Source organism: Dreissena polymorpha, chromosome 9 (genome assembly GCF_020536995.1).
Source record: "Dreissena polymorpha isolate Duluth1 chromosome 9, UMN_Dpol_1.0, whole genome shotgun sequence".
In the NCBI taxonomy this organism is placed as follows: Eukaryota; Metazoa; Mollusca; class Bivalvia; order Myida; family Dreissenidae; genus Dreissena; species Dreissena polymorpha.
In genome coordinates this window covers 4061970-4088417 of record NC_068363.1, presented here as the reverse complement: position 1 = coordinate 4088417, position 26448 = coordinate 4061970, and the positions used below count along the sequence as shown (strand labels likewise).

General features: G+C 35.7%; 2 protein-coding genes across 3 annotated transcripts in view; both read left to right on the top strand.

Moving 5' to 3' along the window:
- Positions 1-418: 418 nt before the first annotated feature.
- LOC127845594 (uncharacterized) overlaps positions 419-26448 on the top strand; it is a 317330-nt gene continuing 291300 nt past the window's right edge. The window contains exons 1-6 of one of the 2 annotated variants that reach the window (XM_052376610.1): positions 419-519; positions 1507-2200; positions 2487-2538; positions 2808-3219; positions 3772-3953; positions 4264-6109. In XM_052376610.1, the coding sequence (XP_052232570.1) occupies positions 1545-2200; positions 2487-2538; positions 2808-3219; positions 3772-3953; positions 4264-5658 (2697 nt within the window). In that variant the 5' untranslated portion in view covers positions 419-519; positions 1507-1544 and the 3' untranslated portion in view covers positions 5659-6109. Of the gene's footprint in view, positions 520-1506; positions 2201-2486; positions 2539-2807; positions 3220-3771; positions 3954-4263; positions 6110-26448 lie in introns of those variants that run through there. The other variant, XM_052376611.1, reaches the window with a different exon arrangement.
- On the top strand, positions 14098-21218 carry LOC127845592 (uncharacterized). The gene is made up of 6 exons (XM_052376609.1): positions 14098-15507; positions 16915-17608; positions 17730-17808; positions 17942-18359; positions 18519-18700; positions 18934-21218. The coding sequence occupies exons 1-6, from the start codon at positions 15186-15188 to the stop codon at positions 20272-20274; spliced, it is 3036 nt and encodes a 1011-aa protein (XP_052232569.1). The 5' UTR covers positions 14098-15185; the 3' UTR covers positions 20275-21218.

The window sequence follows — 26448 nt, the reverse complement described above, 5'->3', positions numbered from 1 at the left end:
TAGCAGATTATTCTTCGTTATTACTCTGGTTGTTTTAAGAAAAGTTTAATGATTATGACTGTCAATCTTCCCCAAAAATTTGAAATCCACGAAATTACGTGTCAGCGAATTAGTTGTTTTTTATTAAACCACGAAATTTCATACCGACGAATTTCTATACGTTTACAGTATATGACAAAATGTCAAATGTGTGAGCGCAGCGTAACGAGCATTTTCATAGCCAATTAGATCTCATTAATAATAATTCTATTATAAATTATTTTATGCAAGACCTGTACATTGAATTGGCATGTGTACATCAACGGGGCATGTATATGGTAAATACTATATTAATGTAGTAGCTTCATGAATATAACACGTTATGGAATCTTCAAATCAACTACGAGGTTATCCTGTTGAAGAATCACCAATACGGTTACCTCCCCTATTGAGAAGAGTTCTTTGTGTGCAGCTTAAATTGTTCTGTCTTAATTATTTGATATTTTAATTTATCTGTTTTTGGGACATAGTTTTCGAAAGGTAAGCATTTAAAACGTAACTTAGTCAGACAACCAAACTTTTATCGTACTGTGTAACATTAACTATATGATATATACGTACACATAAATTCATATTTATGAGTTGTTGTCTACATAATTTCATGTTTTCATGTTTTTACGTACAACAACACACATAGCATTTAGTGTGCGCGATAATACCTGGCGAACTAAAAGCTACTCATGAAGTGCATCGTGCATTCGGTTATTTACGAAATAAAATTATTCGCCTCAATTCTCTTTACCTTAAGTTGTACACGTATGCTAAACGATGTGTTCAAAACAGAATACCCTGGCCTTGGCCTTGCCATTTGAATTCATGTTCAACTTTAAGTATTATCTCAATGAAACAAAACATTTGTGGAAGCGATGATATGTTTAAAATAGCTGCCATTAGTAAGCCATAAGCTGATGGCTGTGCGTTATTAAAAAAATCGATTAATTAAACTCAAATTTAAATAACTTCCACTTTCGTTTCGTGTACTTTCGCTTTCGCAATGATTTAAGCATATTTTTATTCTAATCGTTTAATACTTCTGAAACGCAATTTGTCGCGTATACAATATTATTGAATACACAGTAACAAGGTACAATAATACACGTATTTCAAAATAGCGTAAGTAGGAATATGCAATACGTATTAATAACACAAGCAAATTACAAACTAACTATATACTACTAAATTAAATGAGTCGCGTTCTGAGAAAACTGGGCATAATGCATGTGCGTAAAGTGTCGTCTCAGATACGCCTGTGCTGTCTGCACATGCTAACCAGGGACGATACTTTCCGCTTTTATGACATTTTTCGTTTAAATGAAGTCTCTTCTGAGCAAAATCCATTTAGGCGGAAAGTGTCGTCCCTGTGCGGACTGCACAGGCTAAACTGGGACGACACTTTACGCACATGCATTATGCCCTGTTTTCTCAAAACACGACTCAAATAAAAAGAACTTATTGTTTATTTTTCAGGGCCTAAACCAACATCAAAATCAAAAACAAGCAATAATATGGGAAATGCTAATAAGAAGCCGTTATCAGACGAATGTGATACCGACTCTGATTCGTCATCAGACTCCAGACCCGGTGAAATTATACTCGTAGATCTGACGGACTCGGATGAGGATTTAAATCCAGAAGACGCCAAAGTTATTAAAAATCGATATCCAGACGCATTAAACGATGTCGAAAAATATTCTGACGGTGGCACAAAAACGCATGAGATGGAAAAAGAACAGGCTGGTATTAAACGCGGATTCCAGGATATAGAGGACACCGCCAGTCAAAGGAAAACGCAGCTGTTTTGTGGACCATGCAACATTCAACGCAAAACCGCCATTGCAATGACGTTCTGTCCTGTTTGTGACAACGATCTTTTGTGTGCACTGTGTTCATCGATCCACAATGCGTTGCCTGTAACGAACTCGCATACGGTGTTAGACGTTTCTGCATATCCGGCTAAAAACGAAGGGGGAAATTTTGGTACAGGATACAAACATTTCTGCAACCTGTGTCTTATTCAAAAAGTTGAAACTGAAGCAATCCTTCAATGTCAAGAGTGCGAAACACAGCTGTGTGATTCGTGCAGTAATCAGCATAAAGCACAGAAGGCGACCCGTTCTCACAATGTAATAAACATAAATGACGAAACACCTAACACCAAACGGTATGTTTGACGAAGAATACCACTAAGAATAACTTACATACAATAGATCATAGAAAAAAATCTAATGCACTCTGAATATAAATTATTTGACTTTTTTTACTCAACAATCAAAGATGTCTTGTTCCAAACACTTTAAAAATAAACAGGTAGTCGTGCAATATATATCGCATACATTCGTTAACGTTTAACAATTGATTGCAATATACTATTTTGTCATTAACTCCTTTGAAAAATTATAATATGCGAACAGTTTAATGATTTTTTTATGTTATCATATCACATACAGAGCACGTCTACAACCACCGTGTACTTCAACATCTCCGGACGAAGAGGAAACGGTTAGTGATTTCCTAAACAATTAAGTTTTGCAGCTGAGAAAATAGTTCGAAGTTAGTCTATGGTCAACCTTTAACATATTAAAATCGATTGCACTCGATCTCTCAATTTGTTTTAACATAACTGTACTAAAGCACGTTCAAGTTAATTTCGCAGATCAATAGTCAAATGTATTATATATTATCCACTATATGAACAAATACCTATTATGATACCTTCATCTGCCCCTTTCGTTCTTTGAGCAATTATAACCGACTATATTGTGTTCCAGAAAACTCCTAGTCGACCAACAGCACATTCCGTTACATCAGACACTCTCACGCTTGCATGGACAAAGCCAACACAATTTGAGGAGGGGAATTATTTTCAGATCGGATACAAAGAGTCGGAATCGAATTGGAGAATATATTCCGGCGAGTTCACAGAATGTACCCAAGTTCTGACAAATATCAAGTGTAACACAGAGTACATATTTCGGGTTCGAGCTGTTTACAGCGATGGTGAAGGACCATACAGTAAGGAGAGTGCAGTAGTTAAGACCCCAAATTCGGCTGCCTTCAGATTGTGTGAGGTATCTGTGCGTAGTGATGATGGAGTTACACCTCCCTTTCGGTACGCTTTACCAATGCGCGAAATCACAGAGGCGCGAAATGTTAAGGCTAAAACAAGAAAGTTTGTTTTAGGTAAGATGTTCATGTATTTTCGATGATTAACTCTATACATACGCATTATAGTTTGTGATTATGTTTATTTCATATACGAAATGACACCTAACTATCATAATATCTTCTTTTTAAATATGGTCGGTAAAACAAACATTATAATGCTGCGTATTCAATATGTTATGGCGTGGGTTGTGTTTTTCGGCTTAGTCGTTTTTGTTGTGTCAAGTTTCTCACCACAAATATTGTTCACAATCGTTTTATTAATTTGAATAAGTAATTAATAATTATCATCCATTAGTACACTTTAACAATTGGAGTTTCATGTTTTTATATGAATTACAATTTTATTTCCGTGCATCTGCATGCCATTTTAGATGAAGAGTGAACGTTTTTGCCCATTATTTAACACTTCAGATTCAAGTCCACAGTACCTGCATACTAAAATTCCTATTTGGTTAACACTTAAACGTTTTGAAAACGTTATTAAAATATAATTTCTGTATTTTTACAGACAAGAAATATCAGAGATACCAAAATATTAATGTGACATTGTTTACGTTGTTGTTAAAGGTTCGCCCAAAGACACTGATTGGAAGGAAAAGACCTTGCTGATGATTGGAGAGACAGGGAAAGGCAAGAGTACCCTGGTTGATGGAATGGCAAATTTCATTCTGGGAGTGACCTGGAACGATCCCTTTAGGTTTAATATTGTTAATCTAGAAGACGAAGAAAAGAAAAAGGTTGGGAATCAGGTAAATATGATAAACTTATTTCATGTTTATTATATTATAAATGTGCTGGAAGTATTTTTGTTATTGTTAGGAAATATCGACTTAGCGGAAGTGATTTAGAAAGAACACATTTTTTATTTAATTATTTAAACTTATAAAATGTACATACTAATTTTATGTTATTTCAATGATTTATCTACCGCCTATTCATATAAACAAAGACCGGGTGTACATACAAACAAAGAATAACTTACAATATCGAAAATAATTCCCTTAACAGCATTACTCATCAGCAACAAACTCGTCAATTTGTTTTTAATAATGGTTGCAGGCGGTTTCACAAACAGAATGGATTACATGTTATGCCATCTACCCGCACGAAGGGAGCAGAATTCCATATACAATCAACATTATCGACACCCCGGGCTTTGGTGATACCAGAGGGCTTGATCGGGATCAGGAAATCGTTGAACAAATCCGAGAATTGTTTTCAGCAAAACCCCCAAGGGGCGTGTTATCTATTGACGCAGTTTGCTTTCTAATTAAAGCGCCGGATGCACGATTAACGCCAGTTCAAAGTTACATCTTCCAATCAATCATGTCCCTATTTGGAAAGGACATAGAAGACAACATATGCTCACTTATAACATTTGCCGACGGTATGGACCCCCCTGTTCTTGCAGCAATTAAAGAGTCAGGATTGCCGTTTGGTGAGCGTTTTACGTTCAACAATTCGGGTCTTTTTGCAAGAAACATGGGTCTCTCTCAGAGCAGTTTATCACCAATGTTTTGGGATATGGGTCTTGTAAGTTTCAGAAACTTCTTCAATCACTTGGATTCACTGGAGACAAAGAGCCTGCAACTGACCAGTGATGTTTTATATGAGCGAAGTCGCTTGGAAGCAACAATAAGGAATCTACAGCCAATGCTTGACGTTGGACTGAATAAAATCAGCGAATTAAAATCGGAGATAAACATTTTTCAAGAAAACAAGTCTATTATCGCCGATAATAAAGACTTTACGTATGTTGTTCCGACAACTAAACACATAAAAATCGATCTACCAAGTGGGTTACATGTTACAAATTGCACATATTGCAATTTCACTTGTCATGAAAATTGCACTATTGTAAACGATGCTGAAAAGATCGGTTGTTGGGCAATGACGGATGGATTTTGTAGAATTTGTCCGGAAAGATGTTTCTGGAATCAACATGCAAACACGCCGTACATTTTCGATTACATCACTGTTGATGAAACGAAAACATACGCAGAAATGAAAAAGAAATATGAAGAGGCATCGGGAAAGCTTCTAACCCAGGAACAAGTTTTGGACAAAATGAGAGAGGAGCTTGACGAAATCGACGATATGATTCAAACGATGATGCTTGTTGTCCGTGATTGCAATATCCGTCTAGGAAAAATTGCCCTGCGACCAAATCCATTGTCCATGACTCAACACATCGATTTAATGATTGAAAGTGAAACGATGGAGAAGAAAGATGGCTGGTATGAGAGGGTTCAGACGCTGTACCGGTTCCGTAAGCGAGCACAGGTCGTGACTGACGCTGAAAGTTTTTTCAAGGAAGCAATTAACCTTGGGGTGACTGGCTGCAGGCGAAAAGACAAGGAAACTATATTTCGAAGGTTTCGTGATATGGTTGAAGGGAAAAGACATACGGATGGACAGCCAACCTCAAGTAGTAGTGAAGCGTCTAACGTATAAGAGTCGAATTCATGCAGCAAACAGCAATAAGCTGAAGACAGTGACATCACAAAATGTTTTTTTTGCTAACAGTAACTTTATAGATCAATAGTATAACAGCGACAAGTACTGCTCATGTAGTTTTATCACACTTCATTAAACAATGAGTTTAAGTCTACATGTCTATCTTACAATTAATGTTCATATTTGAATCGAATCTGAACGTGGATTGTGATGGGAATGTTTTTATTTTTAGAATACCAGTGTTCATTTTTCTCAAATCTTTCGAAGCTCCTTATGACAATTTTCTTTTTTCTTTTGACAATAATAGTTTTCTAAAATTTCATGTACCACGGTGTTGCATTATTTATAGATGTAGTGAAAGTTAAAAATTGTAAGGATTTAAGAGATTTAATTTACAGTTTTGTGCAGTGTGTTAACTATTATTTCAATAAATGACAACATGGATACAGCATGTCTCAGCCATATTATTATTCACATATTTTTTATTGAGCACGGATAAGTTAACGGTGTATATACTCTAAAAACATAACAGCGGATCAAAGACATTAAACTTATTTCGATTTTCACACGTAAATGGGATGAATCACAGTAGTGCAGAGTTTACCCCACATTTCGATCATACTGGATGAAAGCTCTAATCGATTCAAAAGTAAGCACGTTCCGAATGTAAGAGAATGTGATGTATACATGATATCTGTCTCTCAATGATTGAGGAATTGTATATATACAAACTTACCTCAGCATGTTATGATGTAACATCATGCAAATACATGTATTAATACATACTCGAAATAAGAATGCATGGTGAATGATGTGATGGATATATCGCAAACTTAAATATTTAATCAAATAATGCTATTAAATTGTTCGATAAACAGTCTTACACTTTATATCACGTATAATCTACGTAGGGTTTTAAATTGTATAATTGCATCTGACATTATTGTCCCGTAATAAACGATATGGTTAAAATAGCTAAAAAATTAATTTGCAAACTTGCCAACAAAAAAGTAACTGCCAAACAAAGTTGAACGATGTAGTGACCGCCTGTCGCCTGATAATATTGAAATCATTTTGAATACAAACACTATCAATATATTGAACTCTTGATTCTTTTGTTATCGTTTACTTTCACTTAATTACGAAGTAAATATTATATTATTTTAGCATTCAGTTCATAAAGTTTAATAGGTTTGATTTACTTTGTGATATTATTGATAAAATATTTTTGTTCAACAGTTGTTATGTTCATAAATATGATGTTTTCCTTATTTCTATGTGAATACTTTATCAAGCAATAACTAACAAAAATTGCATGTATCAGATTGTTGCATAAACATATATGTGTGTTATCGGTCAAAACCTGGTTTATTGTTCAGAGCTGGAAACGTAAGACTCCTTTGTTTTAGTTCCTAATTTTATTTGTCAATTATAATTGTATTTACTCATACAAACTGCATTAAAAGCCATTACATACACAAATGATTATGTACATGAGTGGTATTACACGTTATATTGAGGGTAGTATATCACTGCTTTAACGAAAAAGGATTTATGCATACAAATACAGTTTTCAGAAAGTTGTGCGAATAATTTCTAAATAAACGTTTTCTAAACAACACACACGCACACAACACTCATTCTGATTTATTCTTTATTTTACCGACCGTGTATCGAGTACATGAATTTTATTGAAGGGTTGATCAATACTGAGCAAAATTTGAAATATACGTATTCTAACACTTAAATATTATATTAATATTGTTCGCTACTTCTGAAAATAGTATAATAACATGGTATTTTATTTAAACTGTGTGCATTCTCTGTTTCAAGTTTTGTTAAACACTTAGCTATTGCGCAACTTTAAACGTAAGATTGTGGTGTACGTTTAGAAACGCGTAGATCGATTTTCATTCAAACCACATGCTGTATGTGCGTGTTTGCCTATTAATACCAGTATACAAATAGACCGATTTTCTGAAATCATGAGTTCGTTTTCACAAAGTGTAACCTGCGTTTTCAGAAAACGTATAAAAATCTAATGCATACCATTAATGCAATGACGTTTAAATAGTCGATAGTATATAAGACTTAATATATTATTACAAGTTTACATCGTTTATAATTAAACACGTAGTGCTCTATTACTTACACGTCGTTATAATATATTATAAAACTGATGTTGAATGAGGAAATTTAAGGCTAACTTCTGCGGCATCAGCACGAGACATATACCTTAATTTTGCCCTTGAAGTACGGTAAGGAAATATTTCAATATAGTTTGACACTATTCATACATACTTGACACGACACATACAAAATATAAATAACTTTTTAGGCATAGCATCATATAGTTAAATATATCACTCTCAGAAAAAAAGTGGAAATAATGGTTTTACAATTCAATGTACGTGGTTTGATTGTTAACACACACAAGGTCTTGAAAATATGAACTGATAAATATTCCTTAAAAGAAAACAAATCTATTTATATTTGATTCAGTTTGGTGGACTACATAATCAGTCACATTTCACAAACTCCTCTGAGCTTAAATTTATCGTTTAATTATGTGTGCGTTATGCTTGTTCATCTCTGAAAATGTAAATGAAACCATTAAATGCTATTAATGAGTACCTACGTTTGTCAAATTGAATGTATCGAACGTATCATATCATCGCAAACATTTAACAATAAGAACGTAAAACTGTACTCGGCAACGAACCAAAACGCTTTAATAGAAACTGGTTCAAAAGTAGAATACCCGAATACATCACCATACTTGCATTTGTAACGCTGGGATATTATCTCGTGTTTTGACGACAATCAGTCCTCTGAGAGGTCATTACTTATTTAACGTGTTATATTTTACTTTGCATTGTGACAAAATAGGTGTTTTTCTGGCTTCTGTTTAAAAGGTAAGTTTATTTGAATTTGTGAATTTGTATCTGTATTACTAAAAAGCATGCTTTAGACAAAATACTGCAATATTGTCTTTTTGCAATAATCCAACACCCAGCTATATGACTTTATGTACAAAGTATTTACGAAGAACTTCATTACTGTCATTAACTGCTGATGTTCAATATTATATTTTACGCAAAAGCAAATCATAACCAGCATAACACATATTTATATGACTGGGTATAAAAGTAAAGGTTAGCACAGACAACGCGGTGACCATTTTTTGCTATGGACGTGTATTATTAATTGACGAAAGGAAGTGAAGGGCATACGGCATTGCTATTGTCAGTCCGTTCGTCCGTACTTAAACCACTGATGGATCTCGCTTAAACTTTCGTAAAGTAAATGACTTGGCTCCGACGAGTTTTTTCAGAGTTATGTTCATTGGTCTAGAATATGTCAAGAATATATAACATTATTTAATAATAGAATTATAAAATAATTTTGTAATACTGTGTAAATAAAAAGAAGTGAAACTCCAGCTGCTGGAGCGTTATTGCATTCTCATTATTTACAATTAGTTGGTCCTTTATTAAAGGCAAATGACCAATTGCCAAAACAGTACAAAACAGCTCAATGCAAAACAACATAGATCTACACACATATTAGAATAAAGCTGGGGTCACCGCCTTCGAACGGTCAATGCAAAGCATTGGGGGTTTAAACCGGTTTTAGAGCGCTCAACCTCACACTTGGCCCAGCAATATTCATGATACATATAAGTGTAAATAAAATTTAACCTCATAGCATTGCAACCCAAATTAAAGAATAATAAAAGGGAATTAAAACGCATTCAATTTAATTACCATTTAATTACTCAATGGTAGGAAAGAGACCAGAGTTACAACTTTTTGAGGAACGAAATGTGTGTTTTCAACTTCTCTTTATCTACTTGGTCGATATCGCTAAAGCTTTCACTGTTGAGTGACCTTAATGAGTAGATGCTAAGCACATGTAATCTTTTGCTGCAACGAGTTTCGGAAGAATTATTGCCCTTTCTCTGTTTATCCATTAAAAAAAAAATTAAATAAAGTGGTTAGTCCCAAAATGTTCTGGTTTAACACCTCTTTAACTACTGGATGGATCTCGCTAAAACTTTCACAGTTGGATTATCGTAATGTTAACCCATGTGTGCCTAGTGGACTCTCCCATCCTTCTAAATTGGATCAATGTATTTCAAAAATTAGGGATGCATAGTATATATTTATTTATATATTTAGAATATTTCTTACAGAAATTCCTTTTAAAAAACAGCAAAGACCCTGATGAGACGCCGCATCCCGCGGCGCCTCATCTGGGTCTACGCTGTTTGCCAAGGCCTTTTTTCTAGACGCTAGGCATGAATGGGTTAAGATGACCGTAAAAAACGGAATTTCGGTTGCGATGAGTTTTGGCAGATAAATGGCCTTGTGTCTTTTTTGTACACTGTATAATATACCTCGTTTTATTCAAATTTGTTTGTGTTTGTTGCTTTTTGTGCTGTGTCTAGTACGTTTTTGGAATGTCAGACTGTTTGCCAATAAGTCACTTGGCAGTAATAAAGGGCCTCGTGCTGATATGAGTTATCTGCTCTAATGTCGCAGCTTAAGTTTCGATGTACTTTGACTGTATTCATTCTTATGGTCTTTTTTCCTGATAAGAACACATCGCTTTTGACCATAAATACTGTGTGTTCATGTTTAAGCTTTCTAGAGCACAACGTGTTCATCATAAACTTTTGCTACCACCTTTGTCCGTCTTTCGTAGTCCGTGGTCAACATTTAAAATGGGAACTCAAAATATGCCAAATGTATATGAAGCACAGTCAGAAAATTTATCCGAATGTTATATCAGCCGAAATGAAAAACGTTTCCGATTCCTAGGGCAGCAAGTTTTCCTTATGTGGTTTAAATGAAACCTTGTCGACACCTTAGGAGTCATAATTTTGCCAATTGATCATCAAATTTGCTCAGAACATTTGTTCTAAAGATCTCGGCTGAGTTTGAAAAAGATCGAGTTCGGATGTGTTGCAGATCCGATGAAAAACATGGCCGTAATAGTGAAACATTGTACAGGCCTTCCAGCGTTCCTACTTTTTCCTACTTTTTCCTACTTTTTTAATAGCTTCCTACTTTTTCCTACTTTTTGCTAAAAACCTCCTACTATTCCTACTTTTTGGACAATAAAGTCCGCAAAAAATAATCAAATATGAACTTTGTGCTAGTTATATTTGCAGAAAATGAACAAAAGATGTCAAACTGGCTGGTTTCTGTTGTCGAAAGATGTGGCAAACATGTCCCTCCCCAACAGCATCATCTTTCATCATCATGAAGGTGAGTCTCTCAGGTATTTTAAATCTTTTTTTGCTGAACTCCAGAAGCATAGAATCCTCACAATGCTATACATGTATAAACCCAATGATGCCATGCTGAGGGTATTTTGGTTGTTTTCATATGTTGTTTTCATTTCCAAAAAAGTATGTATCAAATATTAGAGATGTGATTTCTTTGATTTCCAGTTATAGAACAACATTATCATTTGAAAGTAACCAAAACTATTTGCAAAGCTATAACCAGCTAAAGGAAAATACTATTCCAATTTTATAGCTGCAGCTTTGCATTTCTTTTGCTGTCACTATTTACTTGCTTGGGAACCTCATGTTTTTTAAAGAATGTAAAAATAGCCATTTGAATAGTGACAGTAAAAGAATTTCATTTTACTAACATACAATGGCTTTGAAAAAGTTGCTTTTTATTTGCAGATCATAGATGTAGCTGCTTTCCACATGATATAACCGCATGATATAAACTAGCTATGCCAGGTGGAAAAACTAAGTTCAACAGGTCTTGGCTTGTGAAGCTTGACAATAATGGAAATAGTATTGGTGACTGGTGTGTACAGGATTCCTCAAATGAATTTGCTGCATACTATTTTGTGTATTCAGCTGCTTGCTTCTGGAGTTCACAAATACATATATAATTATGCATATAGTTGTGTATTCATATGCCTCTTGTGTTTTGAATCAGTAACTTTACCTTTTATCAACAACTAACATTCTCTTGTGTTTAACCATTTCCATTGTATACAACATGTGTACTGTATAGATCTGCATTAGCATTAGTGCTCTAATCATTGTAACTCACTGTACTGAATATAGTCCTTTACATGTAGCTTGTAACATACTAATTTACCATTAACATGCTAGTAAATGCTTTACTAGCATGGTTATGTAATGTTTGTTAATTTGAGAATTCAAAAAAGTTTCAGGCTGATGGAAGATGACCACACAGTTCAGCAACAGAAACTGGCCAGTATTGGTATACAAGAATAGTCCACATGGCATAAAGAATGGTAGGGTTTTGCATTTAAAACGCCTCCTCGGGTAAGTTATTTGCCATGATTAATTAACAATTTAACTGAAAATATTCCTACTTGTCCTACTTTTTTTGAAAAAATATTCCTTCTATTTCCTACTTTTCTGTCAGAAAACCTCCTACTTTTTTCCTACTTTTTTGTGAGTGGCTGCTGGAAGGCCTGCATTTAAAGTCCATCGAAAGCAAACCTTTGGCATAATAATCTATGACGTAGTCAATACCAAGATACTAAGCTACGAATATACTTAGAGCCTGGAATTTTATTAATATATTGGCTTAGTTTTAAATTACGTTATACTATTTAATATTTTAAGTATAACTAGTGTTTTTATCTATCAAATTAACCGCGGAAACAATAATTGGATATATTTTCCAATAATTATCATCCAATTAATAGTATTTATCATCTAAAGCCTTCTTTGAAATACTTAAACTTCAACCGACTTAATGCAATGGAAATAGATTCTTTTAAATGGACAACCTTTTGTGACGAGATGCAAAATGGTGGATGTGGGAACGCTTGTTTAATTATTGTTTGCGGGAGTAGGCTTTGGGCGGGGATTGGTGCGCGGGCCGTGTCCGGCACGGTCGCCGTGGTCTGTGCTCTTGTGGGGAACGGAAGAGTCGGCGCTTGTAACTGAGGCCAGACGATATAGACTTCAACGACGGACGTACTCATACTACCTCCTCCTTTTCTGCTCCACAAGACCATAATGCATAACCAAGTGCAATACATAGCATGTAATTTATTATAACACAGCAATACTGTTATCACATATTCGGCTTCCAAATAAGTATATACTAAACATTTAAAGGTAATTTCATTATATAATTATAGTGCATGGCTCCTTTATCTGACAGCTTAATTACGCATCTGATAGGCCAGAGATAAAATACCCATTAGAGTAACACTGTGAAGACGCAGAATGACTTAAAGAAATGAAACACAAACACACTTGAATATTCTTCTTCTCTTTCTTTGAATGCGCATACGATTTATTCTATGATATCTCGACCGAGTTTTTAAATGATTCCAATTATCACAAAAGCTGCTTCGAATAGTTAAGTTCCTTCGGGTCTCATGTGAACGTCTAGGGCCTTTCGCCCTCTTGTTTCAGTTATTTTTAGCTCATCTTTTTTTTTTTGAAAAACAATTAGCCAATGTCACCACCTGAGCGTCGGTGTCTGCGTCGGCGTCTGCGTCGGCGTCCGGTTAAGTTTTGTGTTTAGGTCCCCTTTCCTCATAAAGAATCATCACTATTGCATTCAAACATGGCACACTTACTTACTATCATGAGGGTACTGGGTAAGGAAAAATTTGATAACTCTGGCTGGCATTTTGACAGAATTATGTGCCCTTTTTATACTTTGAAAATTAAAAATTTTGTTAAGTTTTGTGTTAAGGTCCACTGTATTCCTAAAGTATCAAAGCTATTGCTTTCATACTTGCAACACTTACTAACTATCATAAGGGACTGTGCAGGCAAGGCAAAGTAATGTAACTCCCACTGTCATTTTCACAAAATTATGGCCCCTTTTATACTTAGAAAATTGAAAATTTGGTTACGTTTTGTGTTTAGGTCCACTTTATTTCTTAAGTATGAAAGCTATTTCTTCCATACTTGCAACACTAAATAAATATCATACGTGGACTGTGCAGGCAAAGTTATGTCACTCTGACTGGCATTTTGACAGAATTATGACCCTTTTTTGACTTAGTAACTTTAAATATTTGGTTTAATATTGTGTTTACTTCTAAAGTATCAAGGCTATTGCTTTCAAACTTCAAATACTTACTTACTATTATAAGGGTACTGTACCTGGCTAGTTAAATTTGACCTTGACCTTTGAATGACCTTGACTCTCCAGGTCGAGGTCAAAGTATTAAATTTTGCTAAAATTGCCAGAACTTCTTTATTTATGATCAGATTTGATTCATACTTTGACAAAACAACACTTACCTGACATACCACAATAGACTCCACCCAAACCATCCCCTACGCCCCACGGTAGAATTCCCTCCCCCCCCCCCCAATTTTTTTTTCCCATTTTGTTCTTATTTTTTAAATAAATGACCACACCCCAACACTATAGCCCCCTTTCACCCTCCCCCAACAACGTTTTTTGAAAGTAATGTAATAAATGACCACACCCCCTCACTATACACCCCTCTCCACCTTCACCCCTCCCCCTTTTTGATTGAAGTATTTAGATAGGTCCCTTCACCTTTAAAAAGAAAAATAGTATGGTCTATTACTAAATAATAGACCTGTTTATTGTTGGGCCACTGCTGGGCTGGTTTTTCAGTTTTCTTATTGTTGGTGTTTTTTAACCGAAGTAGCGAATTTTACAGATTTAAAATTTCTTTCTCATTGTTATCTACACAAACAAAAGGTTGTAAATTTTCTTCTTTAATTATTTCTAATCTATTCTAGTAAACGTTTATTAAATATGTAAAATAAAGTTAGAAGCCGGTAGTTAAAAGGTGTTTCTTAGCAATTCTTGTGATATTTATGATGGATGCTGAATTTACGGGCTGTATTTTACGGATTTCTGTACAGTGGTGGGGAAAAAGTGGTTCGGTCACATGGCGTCTGATCTAAGCAATTGTAGTAAGAGCAAAAACAATTTCAAGCTTTATGAGAAAACGTAGTTGATATGCATTCGTGTATTCAGTGAAATAACCATGTTATACTTATTTTCTGAAAATAGGCTAATATCTCACTGGCAGTAAGAGGGTAAATTTCAATCGAAATAAAGGAATTCCCGTGGCGTGTTAAACAAACATATTACTTTTGGTCAGCACAAAAATGTAAAAATATATTTAGCGTTATTATTCAATTTCTGGAGAGTGGGTTGCTTCAGATTCCATTAGGGCGGGCACTATGTTCAGGTTTATCATAAAAAAAAAAAAATAAATAAAAAATTTAAACACTTTAAATGTATGTTCATAATGTTGGTTTTTATGTAGCAATAGTAAAAGGAACTTAATTGTGACAATGCGGCAATAGTCGGTACTTACGGCAGTTAAGAGGTGGTCTTATGGCGCATTTATATATAATTACCAAGACAGTTTGTTGAGTCGAGTTTTAGTTCATATGCAATAAATCTCTAAAAGGTTTGTTAATTATTATAGTGGGTTAGCTATAAGCCAAATATGGCTTTTTTCGGTATTTACTTATTATCTTTATTGTTTATTTTATTGCACACATGGAAACGCGAAACCGGAAAAGGCGCCGTCCGTCGGTCAAACTACACCAGCATCCCAGCCAAAACCTCCCTGGCACCAGCCAACAACCCCGTCAGCTGCCTTCCACCCAAATGCCCGATCAGCTGCCTCCCAACCAACAGCCTGTCCAGCTGCCTCCCAACCAACAGCCTGTCCAGCTGCCTCCCACCCCCAGCCATCGACTCGGCCAATGGTCTTCAAACCAACAGTCCGGCCATCAACCCGACCAGCTGCCTCTCAGTCAACAACTGGGCGACCAGATGCAGCCTGCAGCAAGCCAGCCAGATCCGGCTGTTCAATCGGGTAATGGTTTTAGTGAGGATATTTTTTTACCATGCATGATTCCTAGTTTTCAGTCTGTTTTAGGTGATCATGTTCCTCAGTCAATTAAAGACAAAATAATATCAGGCCAATATGTAGATCTGGCAAGTTTGTTGGAGGCCCCGGTAGTTCCTGAAGATTTAGGAAAACATTTGGTTTTGAATAATTCGGGTGAATTAGTGGTAAAGCCCAATATTAAACAAAGCATTGTGGATATAGCTAAATGGACTGACGCATTCCTCATTTTCTCAAGCATTTATTTAAATGCTCATCCTGTTAAAATGCAAGATCTCTTAAAGTATATGCACACTATAAGGCTGGGGGCAGCAAGACACACTGAGGGTTGGAGATCTTATGATCAACAGTTTAGGTTGAGAATGGGTAATAACCCAGCGAATTCGTGGGCAATGATTGATATGGAGCTTTGGCTGTTGTGTATGGGGCCTCCAAGGCAGCCAGTTCATGATACAGGGAATTTTGTAAGAAAATGTTATGATTTCAATTATACCAGATGCTTACGGTCAGTTTGCAATTACAAACATGCTTGTATGATTTGTGGTTCCGACCATCCTTCCAGGGTATGTCATCTCAAGCCTCGCACCACCAGTTCCTTGGGAGGAGGGTCTGTCAGGGGGGCTGTCACCCAGACCTCGTACAGGCCTAGAGCTTACACGTTCTGACCTAGAGGCCCAATTCAGGGGCTCCGGGGCCAGTTTAGCAGATACTAATACCTCAGTTTGGTCTCTTGGCAAGTCGCCAATCAATGTTGTTACGATTTCTAAATATCTTCAGTTATATCCAAATAAAGAAGTAGCTTCTGTGCTCAGTAATGGCTTCAAGCAAGGTTTTAAGCTGGGTTATAAAGGTTCACATCTAGGTTCTTCAGCGAATAATTTGGTTTCAACAAAAGTGCATTTTTCAGAAGTCCAAAAGAAACTTGACAAAGAGATTTCCTTAGATTTGCAGTTAGTTTGGGCTTGCCATGTTCGCAGGTGGCCCTTGCTGCTTGGAGTCGAGACATTATATGCCAGAACCATTTTTTATGTTTTTATGTTATAAGGTCCTTTAATAAAAGTAAAAATTTAGTTGAGTTTATATTTACTGTGTGAAAAGGGTTATTCATCGGAGTTTTCATATAGGCTTGCCCATGTAATGCTAGGTGGCAGTTTGGGTTTAGTTCTTGGCCTCTACAATAAATAAACGGTCTGCACCTGCTAGGCGGTGCTCAGGTTTTTATTTAATATCTGCCTTACAATTTTGAACCTATATTGTGTTCTACAGTTGATTTCATGGCACTATACCCTGATAATATATTAAAAATTAAAGCCTGAACGCATATCTCTTTCCATATTTAAGTTCTTGTGTTTATTTTCATGTATGTATATGCAGCGCAAGTCAGTATGGAAGATGTGACAAATTCAGCTGGGGCTGAAAAAGCAAACGCGGAATTACAAAATGATGATGAACTGGATTCTGATTCGTCATTTGAATCAGTGTCAAGTGATATCGAAATCGTGGTGGATTCGTCAAATAACACAGAGGACTTTACAAACGATGTCGGTGAAAGTAGACCAAGATTATTAGATATCTTAGAAAATGAAACTTCTGATGAACTCGGTGCAGTTAATAACGGGAATAACTCGAATAAGATTGCAGTCGAAGAACTCTCTTTACAAGCTATTGCCATACGCGCCGGAATACAAAATGAACTTGATGTGGATGATTCAGAACAAGCTCTTCTTTTTTGCGAACCATGTGGAATTCAACACAAAACTGTCCCAGCATCAACGTTTTGCCTACGTTGTGAAAATGAGATGTTATGTGATATATGTTCAACAATTCATAGGTCGTTGCCTGTTACGAAATCACACGATCTTGAAGATATATCCGAACATCCGGCAAACAAAAAGAGTGGAGCTATTCTCCCTTGCAGCTTATGTCTCTTGCAGAACCTAGAAACTGAAGCAAACTTTGAATGCCAGCAGTGTGAAGCCAATTTATGTGATTCTTGCATTAATCAACATCGGGCACAAAAGGCAACACGCTCACACAAAATTATGCCAATTAATGGAGCAATCAAGCAGTAAGTCCACATTTTAGTTCCATGGCAAAACATATTATCGTATTGGTTATCTTAATTTTTCGAAAGAAAGTATTACAAGTGTTTATATCATGTATTTTGAATATTAATATGTATTATACAGAGAGCCGATTCATGCCATCAACCAGAATCAAAAGTCCGCAAAACAAACCACACATTTAGCTAAAGGCGCACTACAGTTGGTAAGCATTTACATATTAAATTCAAATATAAAACTGAATCCTTCTCATGATTTATTGGAATAAATAATGGGCTGTATTACCAATTTAAACTGATACGTGTTTAACTTTTAATTTACAAGTAAATGTTTTTTAGAAAACACCCGGACGTCCTACGGCTCTTGAGGTAACATCAGACTCGATAATGCTTTCCTGGACAAAGCCTTCGTTTTTCGAAGAAGGGGATTATTTTCAAATATGCTACAAGGACGTCATGCAAGGAGCAAAGTGGAAGGTGTATACCGGAGAATTCACAGAGTGCACACAGGTTCTTACCGATGTTAGGTCAAATACAGAGTTTGTGTTTCGGGTGAGAGTCGTTTGCAACGATGGCGAGGGACCTTACAGCGAAGAAAGCGACGTAATTAAAACGCATGTTTCAACCGCTTCTCGTCTGGTTGGATTCTCAGTTCGTCTTGGTGCGGAGGCTGTGTCACCGATACAGTATGCCTTACCAATGTGTGAAGTAAAAGGAGCACGAAACGGAAAAGCAAAAACGAGAAAATTTGAAGTTGGTAAGAGCTGATTTTGGTTGCGTTGAGAGTTGTATATTTAACACGTATGCACATTTTCATATCAGCATATTTGATATAAATGCGAAATACTATCAACGAGAAATGTGCGCTAATATGTTTGCTTATGAAGTATATTAACACGTATTCTTACTATTTCAGGCTCACCGAAAGATGCTAATTGGCAAGAAAAAACTATTTTGATGATAGGTGAAACCGGAACAGGGAAGAGTACCCTCGTGGATGGGTTGGCAAACTTCATATTAGGGGTAACATGGAACGATAATTTCAGGTTTACCATTGTCAATCTGGAAGAAGAAGAACAGCAAAAGATTAAAAATCAGGTAAATTTGTATGTGTATGCTGGTGATACACTTTTGAAAATTCTCAAATAACAATTATTACAAAATGAGTTAAGATCTTTGCGCGATTGAACGTATTAAAATGTTCAACAACAGTATACATGATAGTTGATAATGTATAATACGAAATGCATTTTGAGCAAATGAACGTCTTATTTTTTCACTAAAACAAATATATGAATCATTTAATTTTCATACATGTATTGCTTGTTTAGGCACTTTCCCAAACTGAGTGGATAACGTGCTATACCATTCATCCGCAAGATGGAAGCAGATTACCGTACACTATCAATATTATCGATACTCCCGGTTTCGGTGATACACGGGGCATTGAACGGGACCAGGAAATCGTGGAACAAATTCGAGAGTTGTTTTCAGCGAAACCGCCAATGGGTGTCTTATACATAGATGCCGTTTGTTTTTTACTGAAGGCACCGGATGCTCGATTAACGCCAATTCAGAGCTACATATTTCAGTCGATCATGTCATTATTCGGAAATGACATAGAAAGTAACATATGTTCTCTGATCACATTTGCAGACGGCATGGATCCTTCAGTGTTCGCCGCTTTAGATGAGTCTGGATTACCCTTTGGCGAAAGATTCACATTTAATAATTCTGGGCTGTTTGCGAAAAATACAGATCTTTCTCAAACATGTTTATCACCGATGTTTTGGGACATGGGGCTTGTCAGTTTCAGAAAGTTCTTCAAACATATCGATACTTTAGCGACAAAAAGCTTGCAACTAACCAGTGATGTGCTATATGAGAGATGTCGCTTAGAAGCAACGATCCGAAACCTTCAACCAAAACTCGACGTTGGTCTCAACAAGATCAATGAATTGAAAGCAGAAATTAAATTCTTTGAAGACAATAAGTCCATCATTGCCGACAACAAAGATTTTACATACTTTGTTACGACAACTAAACATGTCAAAAGAGACCTACCACGAGGTATTCATGTCACAAACTGCACCCATTGCAATTTTACATGCCATGACAATTGTTCGTATGCAAATGACGCTGACAAAATCAATTGTGTGGCAATGACAAACGGGTTTTGTAGAATTTGTCCTGAGAAGTGCATTTGGAATCTACATGCAAATACGCCATACATATTTGAATTTCTTCTTGTCGAAGAATTAAAAACCTACGCAGAAAAGAAACACAAATACGAAGAGGCGTCTGGAAAGCTTCTTACTCAAGAACAGGTGTTAGAAAAGATGGTAGAGGAGCTTGACGAAATGGTTGATACCATCGAAGATATGATGATTGTTGTACGAAATTGCAACACCCGTCTAGGTAAAATTGCCTTGCGCCCAAATCCGCTGTCTATGGTCGAACACATTGACCTGATGATTGAGAATGAAAAGCTGCAGAAGAAGAAGGGTTGGTATGAGAGGGTTCAGACGCTGTATCGGTTCCGTAAGCGAGCACAGGTCGCTGATGAAGCAGAGATGTTTCATAAGGAAGCGCAAAACCTTGGTGTGACCGGAAAGAGGCGTAAGGACAAAAGGACTGTTTTCCAACGATTTCGGGATTTATTCGGTTTCTAAGTGCCGGAAAAGGACACAAGATGTATTAAGTGTCGACCGGTATTTGTACTACATGTCTGTTTTAGATCTTAAGATTTTCAGCTCGTTTCATCCTAGCGTACATGTAATTGCATATTAGGTTCGCGATACGGTTTCGCTTCAATGATGTTTAATTAACGCTTGCATTAAATTAAGAATTATGTATAAGTGGGCATTTTATCAAAGTATTATGTAGATCCAGTTTGGCATAGTACGTTTAACATGATCATGTAAGCAAAATAACCTGAATTTATGTCAGGTTCAGTTTAGTTTTCTTGAGGTATTAGAAAAATGTGAGGTGCAAAAATGCTTCTTTGTTTACAGTAGAGGTCGAGACATATTTAGTCCGAAGTCTTCTTGTGTCCTTTTTTACATAAGTTGTCCTGTCCTTAAAAACCATGTGTAATTTGACAGATCATTCGTATTAGTGACATGAATATGGCTTCGAAAATTATTTACCAATGCCCACATTACAATACATTTTAACAAACATTTAAGCATCAGTCAATTATTAAGTTATTACACACTAAGCTTAATCGTTCGCCACTCAAACCATCCGAATAAATTATCACAGGGCTCGATGTTTACATCATATACCAATCTTTGAGTGGTTGAAATGCATAATGTGACAGGTTTTTACATTGAAGCCAGCTGTTTGTATACATATTTATGAATGATTACCATTTAGGTGTTTATACATCTTTATTTTGATGTTGGCATTTTAACAGCTATATATGTATTGTTTGATTTTGTTTCGCCTGTTTGATAATCATTATGCAGTTTCGCCTTTTTAATTATCATTAAGCAACAAAATATAAACTGATATTTAGAATTTAATTTTGGATCATTATATAACTTGTAAGACGAAAATAACTCTTTGAATAGCAAACTGCAACATATGCAAACAACTATAGAAATAAAGTAAACCAGTGTGTGTTTTTTTTCATTCCAGACCACATAATAATCGTCAAATGTATCATTACAAAATAGCTTTTAAGAGACACACATGATGGCAAGCTCAAAACACACCTCGCATTTACCACAAGTTAAACGGTTTAACAAGTCCATGATAATCTGGAAAAAAATCAAATCACTTTGTGTTGTACAGTCCATCAATGTGGCACTTCAGAAATGTGTGTGCGTCAACAACTAAAGTTAATATTAATTGAGCACTTTAAACTCTTCAAAATAATACAAGAAAACATGTGTTAACTCTTATAAGCTTACTGAGAGACGTATTAGTTTCCAGAATCAATCGTGATTTGATAACAACAATTCACCCATTTACAGTAACGCGTTTAATAAAACGGTTGAAAGTTAACCTAATTGTAAAGCACGGATCACGTCTAACTCACCACTTTTTATTATTAGTGTGTATTTTTTTTAGTGCAAGGCACCATAAATAAGAAGTTATTTTCAGACATTTATCTGGTGCTCACTTCTTTATGGCACATAATTCGGAAAACCAACTAATTCAATCAAGCGATTACGGTGCTCTATTCTAGAAATAGACGGTAAGTAGTCCGATAGTACGTCCGATTTAACACGCTTTCAAACCGCAATATTAATTCTTTTCTTCCACCTATGCATGTGTATTAAAGGATGCATATGGCTACTTTCAAAGATTGATATGGTAAATGTGTGCGTAGTGATAACTTTTTTATTGCATATGTCATCATAATACTTGCGGAAGTTAAACAAGAGTTTTCACTCAAATCAAATGGCGCAGCAATCACACACTGATGGACGAGTGTGTTGTAAGCATAAACGTTTTGAAAAGCATTCTCCAGCGAATATACCTTTAAATGTATTGTAACGTGTTCTGATGAAACGTAGTATTTGCTGCACCTATCGAAACTTCACAAAATTAACTGTCTTGGTGTATATTTTATGCAGTTGACTTCATGCAAATGAACGTGCTATGCGCAAAGAAATGCATTCATATATTTAAGGTAATGTTCGCCAGTACATTTCAGGTTGCTAAATGACAATTAACATATTACAAATCCATGTTGGCATATGGCATATGCTTATTTTATAGTAATATTTGTTACAAACATACTGCAACATCCTAGCGCCTTTGTGCTTCTTGACATCACTTGGTGACAAAAAAATAGTATCTTAATTGCATCTGTCGTTACTTGATACTATTCTTGCGTGTAAATTTATGAAAATGCATCCATTTATTTCCATATTTATCCAATAACTCACCACTTTATAGTTTTGTACATTACACCGGTTTACCTATAATGTCACTAGTAATTACATGTTCATTAGCAATTTTGGTTTACGTATTAAAAAGGAAACAAATGAACATAATGAAAGCAATAAGCACACTTCATGTTGAAAGGCATGACGCAACTTGAAGCAAATCAAATGCTACGTTACAGTTTGCATTATTTAATTCAAATTTTATTTAATTAAAATTAAAGTTTTAAAATAAAGTGGAGAGCCAGGTATATCGCCACTGTTAATCGCAAAGCTATGTATACTCGTATCAACCACTTGTTACTTTAAAGAGAAAAAAAAAGCCCTTTTTCTGCAAGCCAGAAGCATCCTAATTTTCTGTGCACAAGAAAATCGATTTATGGTTAATGCATAGGTCTGCTATTTAATTTGTTTGTCCGTCTACGCCTGTCGGTAACAACGCATTCCGATTATTAACACAGCTGTGCAAATTGGAATCGTCAAGAAATATTTTTTAATAAATGTAGTAACAGGGTTTCTAAGAATTATACAATAATATGTTGACTAAATCACTTATAACAGTTATGATTTCTTTGCTAATTAACTAAAAAAACATAATTTGAATACAAAACCCGAGAACTTTGATACTTGTCGATTTCTTTCTCGTGTATCACGCGAATAACAACGTGGTATGTTTTTTAGAAAATGTATAGTTATTGGGTTTCCTACTTGCTAAAGCTTTTACTTCAAATTATCTGAATCTTAATCGATACGTTTCAGGGCCTTGTAGGGCGTAGGTCGCAACGGGAGAGAGATTAATCCAACTGTGGATCTATCATTGCAGTCTTGAAGTCGTTTACGGTGTTCGCGCATACAACACTGACACCAAGTTTGTTTCAGTCAAACACAGTTCTGGGGAAAAATGAGTTTTTAAATTGCTCAGTTTTACACACGAAAGTTTTAAAACACTTAGACTTATTACTCACTTGGTTGTCTAGAATGTTTAAAGCTTGGTAGACATTAAATGATTTTGGTTTAACGTTACGTTTATTTCTTGCTGGTGTTAATATGTCATGACAAGGTAAGGCTGGAACCTTCTCCCCGACTACATTACTTTGTACTTTGTACAGGAAGGTGAGTCGGTTCATCTTTCGTCTGTTTTGTAGGCTTTGGAGTTCCAGTTTACTTAACCATTACGTGGCACGGCCTTCATCCCGTGAGCGGTAATTCCCTGTGATAAATCTAGCCGCTAGTCTCTGGATGCACACGATTGTTGATCGATATGCTTGGCTTGATAAGGGCCCCATACTATGGAGCTGTACTCAAGTGTTGATTGGACTACAGCTATGTATGCTGTTTTTCTGCAGGTGATCGGGCAGTAGTTCAGGTTTCTTCGTATGAATTCTAGGGTGCAATTAGCTTTTTTAACTATTTTGTTGATATGGATGTCCCAATTTAGATTGGCAGAGGTGTTAACGCCTAGGTGTAGATTTTCTTCTACTTGTTGGAGGATGTGCTTATCTAGTTCATAAAAGTGTGATGTGTGATTATCGGTTGTTAACGCTCAGTATATAACATTTCTTAGCGTTAAAACGCATTCCCCATTAAGATGTCCAGATTTCCAGCTTACTTTAGAGCTTTTCGTGTGGGACGTTGTCGAATGTTTTCGAAAAGTCGAGAATGGCTATTTCTTTTTGGCTTCCTTTGTCGTAGTTTGTTAGAAGGCCATGGGTGGTTTTTATTAGTTGTGTTTAATATATTATTATATAATTTTTGAAGTAAGCATATTGTGACCAAAATTGATAAGTTTGCCTGATTTTCTATAGAGTTTTCGTTCCATGCCCCCACATATATTTGCGAATGAAACCTTCATCCAGATTTGAGTTTGCCATCCAACCGATGTATTTAGTGATATCTAACCTATTAACATAATCTTTAAAAAGATTAATCTTACCTGATTTTCGGACACGAAAGCTGACTCGTGGACATTTATCAATCAGTCTTAAGTACATCACTTAAACGAAATGTGGAAAAAAACAGGTAAAACTGTCGCACCCACCGTGTCCAAAACAATAAGCAGAGCGTTTACATCCAAATGGACTGACAAGGTAAGGTCCTTAATATTACCATCGTTTTTTCGTTTATAAGTTATAATAAAACGAGATTTTTTACTTTATCAGTATAGTTAGACCAATAGTTATGTAATTATGAAAATCCGATTTTCAACAAGAAACGAAATGTAGTGAAATAAGGTCATTTCCAACAGACTTGCTGTTGGGCTAGATCTGAAGCGACATGGTTAAAGTGACTGACTACCACTCTGGAGACCTGGGCTCAATCCCCTGTTGGACCTGTGTGTTTTTCACTAAAAGCTGTAAAAACAAGATAATCATGAAACTATGTTTGATATTGTTGGATATTAAAGAATTTCAGATATCTTGTATGATTATTATAGTTTTATATCTTATCTTTATTTTACAAGATGATTAATAAAATAGGTTGTTTTTTTTTACCTTATTTTATTATATATCAATTTACACTGACATACAAAGTACTGTAAGAGTTTTTAGTCAACAAGAAACCCATATGGGACCGAAATTGTATTCTAGTGTACATGTTTTGGTTAACAACATTGCATTTTTTTCTCAGCTCGTCATTATTAAGCTGTTTTCATAATGCTGTCAAGTCTTAAATTGTATATTTCAAAAGAGTATGAGTTGGATAGACAGTACTGGCATATGTCACAAGTTGACCATATTGTGTTCCGGTTTATTTGAGTTTAGTGACTTATACTATTTTACTTGTTCGAACATTACGAAATGATCCTTGAAACAAAATAAGTGTCTTTGTGTCGTCTTTGTTATTTTACTACTGACGTTTGCTTCTTAAATGGAAATTTGCGCCGACATGTTCTCGAAAACCAAAGCAACACACAAAACGCGTGATATACCGATCGAAAGTTATATGCATGCCATATTGCCTGCACTAGGTCGTATGAAAGTCAGAGGATGATCAGCAAAGATATTGGAAAAAAACCTATCTTGCGCGGCTGTTTGTTGTCATAAAATGACTACTGACGTTGACTTTTGTGGTCACGTGACAGTTTTTGTTCATTCACAGTGTGGTTTTTTATTTACAAATCGGAGTGAAAAACACTTTTGATCGTATGTGAATGACTATAAAATGTATTGTTATCGATTCATTAATGTTTATTGAACGGGAAATAACCGTTTAAATGACGAACAGTATTGTAATCGTTGTATTTCTGCTGTTGGAAACGATCGGAAAATGAAGCTTTATTGGAAAACCAAATTTTTTTTCCTTGAATACTGTGAGACACTTGGGAAGCCTTTTACTGCTTCTTTTGTGTAATTGCCTTCTTGGGTGCCTTGGACTTCATCGATCATCATGATCCTCATGATCATCACCATGATCATCATTATGATCATCATCATGATCACCATGATGATGATGATGATGAGATAATGATGATGATGATGATGATCATCATCATCATTGTCAACGTCGTCGTCGTCGTTGTCGTCGTCGTCGTTGTTATCGTCATCATCGTCGTATATCAAATCTTATTGATTAATAGAGTTTGCTGCTTAAGGTATTAACAAAGACCTAACGAATACACAGATTGAAAACTTCGCGCTTTATCGTTCTTTCTTGCGGCGGGGTCACGTGGTCAAGTTACCGATAATATAGCGACGCGTCAGTAGCAATGGCTACGATTATCGAGCAAAGTTAATATGCGGAAATGTTACAGCGCTATAGAAAGGTTGCTATAACAATAATTATCCGATTTTTATAAAATAAAGTTTCAAACAAATATTAGTAATTATGCTTTAATAAACTCTCGATATGACCTAATGACAGACCACGCCTCAATTAGTAGTTGGTGATTAAGTTGTGATTTATTTTCAAACAAGGCTATGTTTAAAACGTTACGGACATAATATTATG